General features: G+C 42.1%; 3 protein-coding genes across 3 annotated transcripts; 2 read left to right on the top strand and 1 right to left on the bottom strand.

Annotated features, from left to right (window-relative positions):
- Nucleotides 1–1,431: 1,431 nt before the first annotated feature.
- Nucleotides 1,432–7,009, top strand: EAF01_002981 (uncharacterized protein; the record flags this gene model as incomplete). Its single annotated transcript, XM_038911235.1, has 2 exons — nt 1,432–6,566; nt 6,619–7,009. The coding sequence occupies 2 exons, from the start codon at nt 1,432–1,434 to the stop codon at nt 7,007–7,009; spliced, it is 5,526 nt and encodes a 1,841-aa protein (XP_038774157.1).
- An 888-nt stretch (nt 7,010–7,897) lies between these two features.
- Nucleotides 7,898–8,878, top strand: EAF01_002982 (uncharacterized protein; the record flags this gene model as incomplete). The annotated part of the gene is made up of 1 exon (XM_038911236.1): nt 7,898–8,878. The coding sequence occupies one exon, from the start codon at nt 7,898–7,900 to the stop codon at nt 8,876–8,878; it is 981 nt and encodes a 326-aa protein (XP_038774158.1).
- A 441-nt stretch (nt 8,879–9,319) lies between these two features.
- EAF01_002983 (uncharacterized protein) lies at nt 9,320–10,993 on the bottom strand. The gene is made up of 5 exons (XM_038911237.1): nt 10,586–10,993; nt 10,431–10,535; nt 9,985–10,376; nt 9,841–9,918; nt 9,320–9,780 (listed from the first exon to the last, which is right to left on the bottom strand). Exons 1-5 carry the CDS (start codon nt 10,739–10,741, stop codon nt 9,372–9,374), a joined length of 1,140 nt encoding a protein of 379 aa, XP_038774159.1. The 5' UTR covers nt 10,742–10,993; the 3' UTR covers nt 9,320–9,371.
- Nucleotides 10,994–12,778: the final 1,785 nt, after the last annotated feature.

A 12,778-nucleotide genomic window follows, 5' to 3' on the forward strand; every position in this document is an offset into this window, starting at 1 on the left:
TATTATTATTATAGGTACTACACATTTTCAGGCACGTGCGAGGTGAGAAAGAGCGAGGAACAAGGTAAGGCCGATCCGACACCATAAAGTGTACGGAGTAATCTTACATTGTAATAAGAGCTCTCCCTCTATAAAACCCAAAAATGAAATGAAATGGACGAATTCTACTGGGTACAAGCATTTATTCTCAGCGCTTTGGATTTTTATTGGCTAATATCTTCTCTGTGTTGTCAACCTATTTTGCTGGAGCAACCCAAGCGAAGTGTGTAAAAGCAAGAAATGAATGTAAACAAAAATTAACCCTGCGTTGGATCCAGAAAAAGCAATTTATTGGGAGTTAAAAAAAAAACCCTATTTCAACAGTGAGGTATGAATTGAGTGAATGCTCGCTCGGTGCCTGATGATGTGAACAATATCCACCACCCACCGGTACTGTACATAGTAAAATGTCCTTTCTACCTAGTAAGCATCATGTGTACCTTGATCAAGTGTTCCACTTCCACTCACGGATCAACAAATGGAAATTCAACGTCGTTTTTTTCCCCAGCCCCTCACTTCACTTCACTCACTCATCATTTTCAAACTTCACTCCTCTGCACTCTTCACTCTTCACTCTTCACTCTTCACTCTTCACTCTTCGCTCTTCTCTGTACTCTTCTGGATCCATCGAAACATCGAACCTACCTTTATCCCTCCTTCCTAATTTAAATATCTCCGAATACAAGACTTCCAGTTAGACACTTATTATATCACTGATCCTACCATCATCCCATCACATCCATTGTTCCTTGCATCCATCATCCCTTCCACTCCTTTTATCAGTTCGATAACGATACCACATATACCCAACTACCACGAAGTCGTCACTCCACACATACACATACACATAAACATAAACAACAATAACAATACTATACCCTACTGAAATATCACTTCCTTTGCTTCTGCTATCACCTCCTCCAGCTTGTCTGTCTGTTGAATAATCTTAATATTGGATGCTGTTGGCTTGAGAGAAAAGAATCCCTTCCACATTGCTCAACCTTCAATTCTTCTTTTAATAGCTATAGGGATTTTGAATATCCATCCGCATTCATACTTCCAGAGTGGAACAGAAGTCGATACCAACTGGTCTTTCGTTGCCATCCGTCGCGCCGGACGCCATTGTTCGAGAAGGGTGTAAACAATAAACATTGGAGGGAAAAAGGAACTTCACCATAACCACACTCCTTATAACAACCACGATTATCTCTCCTTCTTGTACCCCTCCAAAGAAACTACGCGCAGCCGACGAGGCAACTCGGATACCGCATGCGACATACTCTTAAAGATCTTTAGTGAATGATCGGCGACTCGGAAACATTCTGCGCTTACCTTTCCTTCGCTGTTTGGTGCGCCTGAGATCCATACTTCTCGTCTCGTCCCGCTGTCGTAATGTCGTACCGTCATTTATTACGCCAAACACAAATCGACCCTGTTACGACGGGTAATTCAAATACGACAAAGAGGGCACCTTCGAACGCATCAACAGCATCAAGTGGTTATTCCAATTCATCTAGCATTTATGAATCGAGTGGCACAAGCAGACTATCTTCAACGACGTCGAGTGAGTACGGAAGTCGTAGGAGAGGTTTAAGTGAAGCCGCTGGGATGTATAGCTCTTCAGAAAATCGCAACGGGAAAGGGAGCATGGAATCGAGTCCAGATAGTGCGTACAAGAATGCCAGAAAGTCTTTGCGACCACTCCCTCAACCTCCAGGCCAAAGTCCACCAGAAAGAGACAAAACCCCAGCCCAACACAATCGCGGAAAGAGTATCGATGTCATCAGAAGTAATTTTCAACCGCATTCTCGAACACAAAGTGTAGACGTCCAGAAGGGATCTATCAAACACCACAACCGCGGAAAGAGTATAGATGTATCCAAATTAACATTGTTTGAGTCTCCTGCCCAATCGCCCATGAGCCCCGCAACAAGTCCGACTCGAAGTCCGACTCGCAGTCCGACGCGCCGTCCACCTATGGTTCGACCCAATTCCATGTTGTTGAGCCGTTCCGATTCAATCAGTGTTGGAGCAGGAGCTCTCTCAAAGCTTGGCCCAACGCATATCCATTCACCTCTCACTAGGCCTGAGCTACAAAGCTTCGAACGATCCTCGACAAGTCAACTTCGAACCCTCTCAAAATTCGCGCAGTCCGCAACTCCTGACGATTTTACCATTACATCACCAGAACAAGAGGTAGCAGGATTACAGGGACGACGTAGACTGCAGCGCAGCGCGATTTCGAAGGACAAAAATGGCACCCTCAACAAATCTATCGGTGGCTATGGTTGGGAAGGTAGAAATTGGATGGACAAACAGCGACAATTTTTACAGGCTTATGAGTATCTTTGTCATATTGGAGAAGCCAAGGAATGGATTGAAGATATATTGAAGCGAGAAATTCCTCCAACCGTGCAACTGGAACAAACTTTGAGAGACGGGGTCACATTGGCAGAGGTGGTGGAGGCTGTTAACCCGGAACAACGCATACGGATATTCAGGAATCCTAAACTACAAGCTCGACATTGGGACAATATCGCTCAGTTCTTCCGATTTCTGGACGAGGTACAACTTCCCGAGCTATTTCGATTTGAACTTATCGATTTATACGAGAAGAAGAACATTCCTAAAGTCATTTATTGTATACACGCTTTGAGTTGGCTATTATTCAGGAAGGGAATTGTGGACTTTCGAATTGGTAATCTTGTTGGACAACTGGAATTTGAAGATCATGAATTGGAAGAAATGCAGAAAGGATTGGATAAAGCTGGAGTTAGTATGCCTAGTTTTGGGAATATGGGAGCGGATTTTGGAGTCCCAGAACCTGAACCTGAACCTGAGCCAGTCGAAACCGAGGAGGAGCGAATCGATCGAGAGCTCGGTGAGAACGAAGCTATAATTGTGGAGTTACAGGCACAAATACGGGGAGCTTGTATGCGAATGCACCTAGGAAGAACAATGCAAGGACTTTGGGATACCGAAGACTGGCTTGTAGAGCTTCAATCGATGATCCGTGGGGACTTTTCGCGACAAATCGTGGAGTATCGGTTAAATATGAGACGGTTCGCAGTGAACCTACAAAGCCATGCACGCGGATTTTTAGTACGAAAGAACCAATCGAGCCAAGAGAAATTCTGGAAAAGCCGTGAAGGAGATGTACAGAAGATTCAAAGCTTATTCAGGGCTACGAAGGTTGGACAACAAGTCCGAGAAGAGGTATGCATGATGCGATCCGCTTTGCAGCAGTCAGAATTTGTTATCAAAGATTTTCAGTCAAGCATTCGTGGATTTCTTGCTCGGAAAGTTTTGGTGGCTCAGGAGAAGGAAGCCAGATCTGTTAATGTGTCAACCCCAGTGCTGAATCTGCAAGCTGCAATCAGGGGTATGCTTGTGAGAAAGAAAATGATGGAGCAAGAAGAAGACATGTCAGCCCTTACTGTGTCAACCCCAGTGTCAGATCTGCAATCTGCAGTGAGGGGCATGATAGTGAGACAGAAGATGTTAGCACAACAAGCAGAGCTGAACTCTCTCACTATATCGACATCCGTTTCAGATTTGCAATCTGCGGTGAGGGGGATGGTTGTGAGACAGAAGATTTTGGCACAACAAGCAGAGATGAACTCTTACACCGTGTCAACCTCGGTTTCGGATCTGCAAGCAGCAATGAGAGGGATGCTTGTGAGAAAGATGATGGTAGCTCAAGAAAAAGAAACATCATCCAAAGCTGTTTCTACTCCAGTGTTGAATTTGCAGGCTGCAATGAGGGGAATGATTCTCAGAAAAAATATTGCAGATGATCAAGAAGATCTTTATCGCGAAGAACCTTCAGTTACAGCTATTCAAGGGTTTGCGAGGGCCTTGCTGACGAGAAACCAGATCACTCAACAGCAGGAAGCATTACATGCATGTACACCTATCTGGGAAAAGCTTCAAGCAATTACCAGGGCGGGTGCTCTTAGACTTGAAGTATTTGATACACAACAAGCTTTGAAGAGTCATTCTGAAAGCATATCAAACCTTCAAGCCTTTCTTCGTGCCGGAGCAGTTCGCCGTGATGTCACAGAGACTTTGTCAGGTTTAGAAGCAGACGAATCGGCAATAGTAGAGCTTCAGAGCTTAATTCGTGCTATGCTTGTTCGACGCTCAATTGAGGATGATTATGACATCCTTGTCACAGAGTACTCGACAATCACGGATCTACAGTCTATGATAAGAGCTGGTATGGTCAGACAGAAAACGGAAATGATCTTGGATGACCTTCAGGCGAATGAAGAAGAAATCATACAACTCCAGGCCTTGTCACGTGCTGTACTACTTCGTAACGACATCGAAGGGGTATTGGGAGAATTAGAATCTGAAGAAGATTTCATTGTTGCAGTACAATCGGCAGCCAAGGCTTCTTTGGTCCGAGCCGCATATTTAGAGAAGCAGCGTTTCTTCAAGGAGAATATGGAAAAGGTTGTGAAGATCCAAAGTTTTGTTCGTGGGCGTTTACAGGGCGAGGCTTACAAGAGCTTGACAACTGGAAAGAACCCCCCTGTCAACACCGTTAAGAACTTCGTCCATCTTCTCAATGATAGTGATTTCGATTTCAATGAGGAAATTGAGTTTGAGCGTATGCGAAAAACTGTTGTACAGCAAGTTCGTCAAAACGAATTGGCAGAGCAATATATCGATCAATTGGACATTAAGATTGCCCTTTTGGTGAAGAATAAGATCACACTGGATGAAGTCGTCAAGCATCAGCGAAATTTTGGCGGACACTCAGGAAACATCCTCGTCAATAGTTCCATGGCTTCAGGGAATCAATTTGATCTGAAAGCTCTTAACAAGAATTCGAGGAAGAAGCTCGACTTGTATCAACAACTCTTTTTCAACTTACAAACCCAATCTCAGTACCTTGCCCGGTTATTCCAAATAATCCGAGAACAGGGTACTGCCGAAAAAGACTGCAAACGCATCGAGACCTTAATGATGGGGTTGTTTGGATATGCGCAAAAGCGCCGTGAGGAGTACTACTTGCTTAAACTAATTGCTCGCTCTGCCAGAGTAGAAATCGAACACTTCGCCTCAACGCAAGACTTACTCCGCGGCAATTTCTTTTGGACAAAACTCCTCGCTAATTACACCCGGTCTCCTCGAGACCGAAAATTTCTTCGTGATCTGTTGGGTCCTCTCATTACGGAAAATATCATCGAGGATCCCGCGCTCGACCTTGAGAGTGATCCAATGCAAATTTACCGCTCGGCTATCAACAACGAAGAGCTTCGAACAGGTAGACCAAGTCAAAGAGCTTTAGAGATTCCTCGAGATCAAGCAATCAAGGATCCAGAAACTCGAGATATGTTTATTGATCATTTAAGAGACTTGAGAGAGATTTCAGATCTTTTCATGCTTGCTTTAGAAAGTCTTCTGCATAGAATGCCTTATGGTGTTCGCTTTATTTGCCAGCAAATCTTTGAAGGACTTTGCCAGCAATTTCCACGAGAACCACAACTAAATCTTCTACAAGTTGTTGGTAATTGGTTCTTCAGATTCTACCTATTCCCAGCTTTGACCACTCCTGAGTCTATGGGTGTAGTCGAAAGACAACTCACCCCACTGCAAAAGCGCAATTTAGGCGAAGTTGCCAAAGTCCTTGGCCAGATCTCATCGGGACGGTTGTTTGGTGGCGAGAATATGTTCTTGCAGCCGTTGAACGCCTACGTCACTGACGCCATTACCAGAATCACTGAAATATTTTCCAATATTATCTCAGTGCCGGATGCGGAAAGTACTTTCGATATTGACGAGTTCAATGATCTGTATGCTCGTACGAAACCTACACTTTATATCAAGATGGCCGATATTTTCGCAATTCACAACCTCATTTGTGATGAGCTGCCACAAATCTGTCCAAACCGCGATGATGTCCTTCGAGAAATTATTCAAGAACTCGGCAGTGCCAAGAACAACGAGTCCGAGATGTTAGGTGGCTCCTCTGGCGAACTTCAAATGACTTTAAGTCCTAAACTTCATGACGTGGATGATCCCGAAGCTGAAGTGAAAACGCTCTTTATGGAGACCAAGCGATGTATTCTGTATATCATTCGAGTCCAATCCGGTCCAAACCTCATGGAAATCTTGGTGAGACCGATAACACCAGAGGATGACCAAAAGTGGCATGATTTACTACGGGAGGAATTTTCGGCAGACAGCAAGACTCGTGGAGCATACTCTGATGTCAATACTTTAACAGACATAAAATCCATGTCATACTGGGAACTGAAGAGGACTGCTCTGGAGAACATCATGAGACTTGAGCAACTTGGAAGAATCTCAAGACAAAATTTTTACCAGGACATCCTTAATGCTATCGCTGTTGACATTCGTACCAAAAGCAGACGTCGTGTTCAGAGACAAAGAGAATTGGAAGGTGTTAAGATGACATTAGGGAATTTGGGCGAGAAGGCGGATTGGCTTGAGTCACAGAGGAAGAGTTACGATAATTACATCGAACAAGCTATGATGACTCTGCAGAAAAAAGGGTATGAGATTCGTTCTACACTCTTGATGATGTGCTAATAATTGATTGAACAGGAAAAAACGTTTCCTTATGCCTTTCTCTAAACAATACAACCACGAAAAGGAACTCGAGCGTACTGGTCGTACATACAAATTCGGCTCTTTCAAATATTCGGCTCGAACTTTATCGGATAAAGGTGTATTGGTCGCCTGGAAAGGATACCCCGAACGTGAATGGGATAAGATCAATCTTACAATTTCATGTGATCAAGTTGGTGTATTCTCCATCGAGGGTAGCAAAGGCAGCATTGTCATTACTGGTGCAATGGCTCAGGTTCCTATGGACTCACTTCTTGCTGCACAATTCGCAAACCATCAGTATATGGATATGTTTGAGGGTGCGATGAGGTTAAATGTTAATCTATTCTTGCATTTGTTGTACAGAAAGTTTTATAGGACTGAGTAATGTGGATGGTCGACTAGGTAGATGGCCAGGTTCGCAAGGGAACAAGTCATTTCGACATCGAGAATGGGGAAGGGATGGCACAGGTGCATCTTATTCCAATGGAAAATATCTCTGATTTTAGGCGCAAGTTATATCTTATGGCATGGAATCGGCGTCGCATGAAGTGATGAGCTAGGAGACTTGGAAAGTCCCAAGGTTGGCCTGGGTTGGAATTATGGGTCATGGTATTTTGTATGTACATATTCATTTTCTTCTTGAAGACGTGGGACGAAGTATGAAGCGAGAAGCTGGATGCGGAAAGCAGGGAAATGACTGCTATGAATATTGATTGTTAGTGATATCACGAGATCATATAAATATGAATATTATTCTATTACACTCAAGGTTTGAACATCAAGTACCAATTGCTTATCGTTTTTATTCTTTCAACTCAAGCTAGCTAACATGGAAGTGATGTCAACATGAAAGGCCCTTCTCAAGTAGGAACGGCCAGGTGAATACTACCAAATCGCGACTTCTTGAATGGTATATGACATGCGTGCAGTTTTCCAAAAGGAAAGAGCTGCCTTTGGAGGTTTACTTACAGCCATCCACAAGAATAACATTTCGAGATGATTCATTCTCCCTTTGGACAACTTGTTTAATCTCATCTACTCGAACAATCAACTTGCCCTCTATACGGAGTCAAATCGGGCTCGAGAAACGACTGAATGCGCCCCCTTCACCTGAAAGATCAGCGTCTTGTTTTTGAACCTTCGAAGAACCAAGTCAATTGCATCTCCACCAACCGCGACTTTGAACGACACACGATTGCAGAACTTTTATTCAATGAGACTCAAGTTACCCCTCTTGCTTTCTCTACTGCTCAATACCTACCAAGTCAACTCCATGCGACCGCGAAATGATCTCACAACAACTGCACCAGCTTCAGTTCTTCAACAGAACCCCGGATGTGCCTTAGTTAGCTCCACACTATTCAAATGCGAATCGATCAGTCCCGGCTTTACCTCTCTTGTCCCATCAGCACAAGCACAATGTCTGTGTTATGATTCTTCGAAATGGGTTCCGACAATATTTGACAAAGCGGTACAGACTTGTGCCGATTTTGCAAGTACAGCCGTGCTAAGCGCATACCCGGCATTTGTTAACTTGGAGGGATTCTGCGGTAATATTGGAAATATAATGACGACAAAGGAGCCTGCTACTATCTCTTCTATTTCGACTTTTGAATCTTCAACTCAGACTCCGACAACACATAGTGTGATACCAGCTTGCAATACTGCTTTATCTCTGATACAATCTTGTGTTGGCCTGGTTCCAGGGTTTATAGCTTTGAGTCCTTCTCAACAGGCTTCATGCCTGTGTTACGCGAGTGTCGCATCTTGGATCCCAAAGTCCTTTGATAATGCTATGGAGACTTGTTCACAATTTGCGCAAAGTGAAAGGGGGATTGCAGGGTTAGTCTCGACAGTTGATATGTTCAATGGTATCTGTGAAAGTATGGGAAACGTATGGACAACGGAGGGAGTCGTTTCATCTATGACCACCTTGCACCCCATAACGTCATCTGACGTGGGCCCGGATCCCTCGACTTCAATAAACTCTCCATCACCAGCCAGTATACCTGGATCTGCCAGTTCGGTCATATCAACCGTTGCTATTCCTTCCCCCACCCAGACCACGCGTTCGATTGTGAAAACAATCTCGGTGACATCGATAAGTAGATCAATGACCAGTACAGCTTCAATGCCTGTGTTTGGAGGAATCGACACGAGTCAAGACGGAAATCAAGAACTGAAAGATGTTAGTGATCCGATGGTTATATTGATTAGTTTTGCATGTGCAGCGTTGGTGCTTTTTTTATGCTAGTTCCTGCCTTGAGCAGGAAAGTAGCCATTGTATTGAGGCAAATGAGATCAGCGAGAACACCGAGAGGGATGATCTAGGTGATGGAGAGAGATGAGGTATCTTGTTTGTAAAGTTCTGGAGTTGGGGTAAAAGTTGGAAGTTGGAAGTCGGGATGGGCACATGGTAGGAGCTGGAGAGCAGCCATTGGCGGATTTCGGATATAGTATTTACTTAATGAGCTGTAATTTTAGTATCAATTATCAGCTGAAAGAACGAAGGAAGAACTTTAGATGTTAACCCTGTCTGTTCTGTTATGATCTGAGCGTACCTTGTTCATGTGTCCGACCATGAGGCTTCAAATCTTTTTAACCTCTCATCATAAGGCATTCAACTTGGTTGGTCGATGTACCTTGGGGTAGCTCAATTATACAATTTAAATAAGAACCATGAAACTCAAGTCGGATAAAATGAAATTCATCGTGTGGAAAAGTGGTACATACACGTCCATTGATATCTACTTTATTTGACAAGCCGGCACCACGGCTTGGTCCCCATTCCCACTTTCCAACCTCCTATATGACTCGGGACTTCCATAAGAGCTCGGACTAAGCCACACGTCACTCTTGACATCCATAGTTTGACTTATACTCGGGTGTAGAGGTGGTGATTCTCGTCCGTTACTCGATATTACTGTCGTCGTGAATCCGACAATGGCGAGATCGGGCCTTAGATTTAGTTCAGTGTCGTACATTTTTGTTCGTCTTCGATTCATTCCATCCATCATGCGCGTGTGAAGGCCTCCAGTTGATCCGATGGATTTCTCAGACCAGTCAAGGAATGAGCGGACGAGAGGCTTGAGTGTCGCTAAGCAGGAGGCTATAAGTCCGACAGCTGCTTCAACAATCGAGAGGATAATAACATCACTGATATGTGGTTAATACGTGAAGCTGTAAGTGGGAAATGATGTGCGAGGGGCAACATACGCTATTGAATAAAGATAATCGCTGGTATGCAAAAGATCGTTAATGTATGCGATTCTTGTGAGGGTGCACACGCTAGCACTGATAATCCGTCAGTCTCTGTTGAAGCAACTTCTATCGATTTGAAAAATGAACAACGTCGCTTACATGGAACCTAATGCTAAAGTCATTGCGACCGCTGCTTTTGTTCTTGTCGTGATTTGAAGATCCGCCACAATAAACGCCGGAATTATCCCCAGAGTAAAATCTGTCAAGACATTCACGGCTCCATGGCCGTATGCCATACCGGCTATCGTAGAGGCATCTAAACAATGCCCATCGGTTGCTCCTTCAAATCGCCTCCAGTAGAATGATATCGGTCTACAGTGAAGCAACAAAAAGGCGAAAAAAGCTGTGGTGTACAATAGAAAAATTGTCATTGAGACATAAATGATGTATATATGAATTGGCTTCACGGCTATGCGGACGAGGTAAAGAGCGATGGATATCTTGATAACAGCTATAGTAGGAGGGTAAATGATTTCCGAAAGACACCACCACTAAACAAAGATGTCAGAAAAATCAAAGCCATGACTTTGTAATGAGAAGAATACTTTCAATCCACGCAAGTAATGCTCCATCGTCATGGTATCGATATGTCTCCCAAACCCCGAATCAATCCCTAACATGGTAAAGACAACTCCAACGAACAAAAGTAGCTATGTGATGTCAGTAGATATTCTGTGTGACCCTACGTGATAGATATTACCAAAGAGCAAACTGCAATGGCATCATCAGCACCAAATGCCTTCAACAATCTAGTTCGAACATAGCATCGTAAAGCAACCGCCACACACGCAATCCCAGAGAACAGCAATGTAATGATCAGAATTTCAACTTGTTTGTCTGAAGCTTCTGTCACCATCTCGGCAGGCTAAAACGTGCAAAGGAAAGTGAAGCAATGATCAGAGAAACTCATAAGAAATGAGATAATGACCAGCCTAGTGATTCATTGGAAAATATTGCAAAATGAAGACGATCATCAAGAATGGGAGAAGGTTTCTTGGTTTTCCATTTGTTTAACATACTCCCCGAAGCTCTGTTTTCTGACATCTTGCGGGTATTCTTCGATATTGTGTGGAGATAGAGCACAGATAGTCATTCCTTAATGATAACGTTGGCCCTTGTTTTGATATAAAAGGAAGTGATGGATCCGCTCTTTTTATCAGTCATAAATTCACAATCATTCTTCGCGTAATAGTCCTGAATTCTAGAACAATACTTCTTCCTGTTGACTCCCCTCGTTCTATACCCAACGCTCAGGATTGAAAAAGAAAGAAATTTGAATGTAACAAGTACCTTAATGTGGCTGAATAAGGCCTACATGTGGGTCTCTATGTATTTCTAGTAAAGTAAAGCAGGCCAACCCACTCAATCTGACCCACTCTCAAGCCGCTGAGAGTTCAGATGTTAGAAAAATGGATTTTATTAGAATTAACATAGTTATCATTAAACTAGTCATATCCCTTAGGGCCTTGATATCAATCTTATTATATATTATATATCTATTTAGATTAGTATTTTCTTTTGTTATTAATATTATTAATACTATTAATAGACATTTACAAATCTGAAAACTTTTAAATTTATTTTAATGAATTATTAACATTTAATGAGTTTTATATAGATTTTTAACTAATCAAAATCTATTCTTTGAATTCTTAGCTTTTTATTCTTAATAATCTTTTCTATAGGTATTCATTTCAAATTTAATCTATTTATATATAATTATACAAATTATAAGAGTAATTAATATATTTAATAAATTTAAATTATATCGAAAAGCAAAAGCGAAATTCAAATAGTAAACTAAATTTGATTTATTAAAATTAATTAAAAAGTAAATTTCCATTATATTAAAGAATAAAAGAAATCTGAAAGAGAATATAAGACTTGAAAATTTCAAATTAATTAACTAAATTAATCGATTTCCCCACTACATGTACGTTCCTACTATATGTACAACTTTAAAAATATCGACATTATAGCTTTAAATATTAATAATATATCTTTAAAGACTTATATAAAATTTACATTAAATTATTTAAAAGGAGTTCAAATTTCTAAATACATCTAAATAATTAATTTCTTTAAAATTAATTGATCTATATTTTTTTAATTGTATAAAAGTAAAACTATCTCAAGAAAACAATGTTACGGGAGCTGCCTCTAGGGTCACGTGGAAGTGTCTAGAGTTCTCTCGAGGTGGTTTAGACTAAACTTCAAGTAGGAATTCAATAAGGTTGGTAACTGGTTGCAATTCTCGTAACTATAGTAATGAAACTAATGATTGTTCTTGAGCACGAAGCTCTACATTGTAATGAAACCCATTCCCTTATATAGACCTTCGTACTTTGATCGAATCGTCAAGTCTACTCGACTACTCGAGTCGACAAGTCGAATCGACTTTCCTTCACGTGACACTTGTCCTCGTGACCTGGTAAGGCTACCGCTTATTTAACCTGTGCTTACTAGCTAATCTGTAACCGTTGTGCAACCTGTGCCTACTGTGGGGTAGGTGCCAATAAAAGATAGGTACCTATCTTTTAATCACTGCTTATTTATTCGGTTACCGCTATCTTTAGTTACCCTTTAATTCAACTGTCCCTACAGTGCTGTTTTCGTAGGTCCCAACACCAAGGCCTTAGGTTTATCTTATAATCCATGTTGCGGTGCGGGTACCTCCGTAACACTATCCCCTTCCTAGACTAGCGCTTGTCCCAAGCGTCTATATAGCGGGGTCTCCCCACCTAACTATACATTTTAAATGAGTGTTATTCTTTCTTCATTATGCCTCCTACACGAACAACCTCTATTCATGATCCCGCTTTTTTATCTAATCGTGTCGCCCGTTCTGGTAGCAAACGTGAACCTTGTGCTTTGTGCCTTCAAACTGGTCGTG

This window comes from Botrytis porri, assembly GCF_014898465.1.
Source record: "Botrytis porri strain MUCL 3234 chromosome Unknown BPOR_003, whole genome shotgun sequence".
Lineage (NCBI taxonomy): Eukaryota > Fungi > Ascomycota > Leotiomycetes > Helotiales > Sclerotiniaceae > Botrytis > Botrytis porri.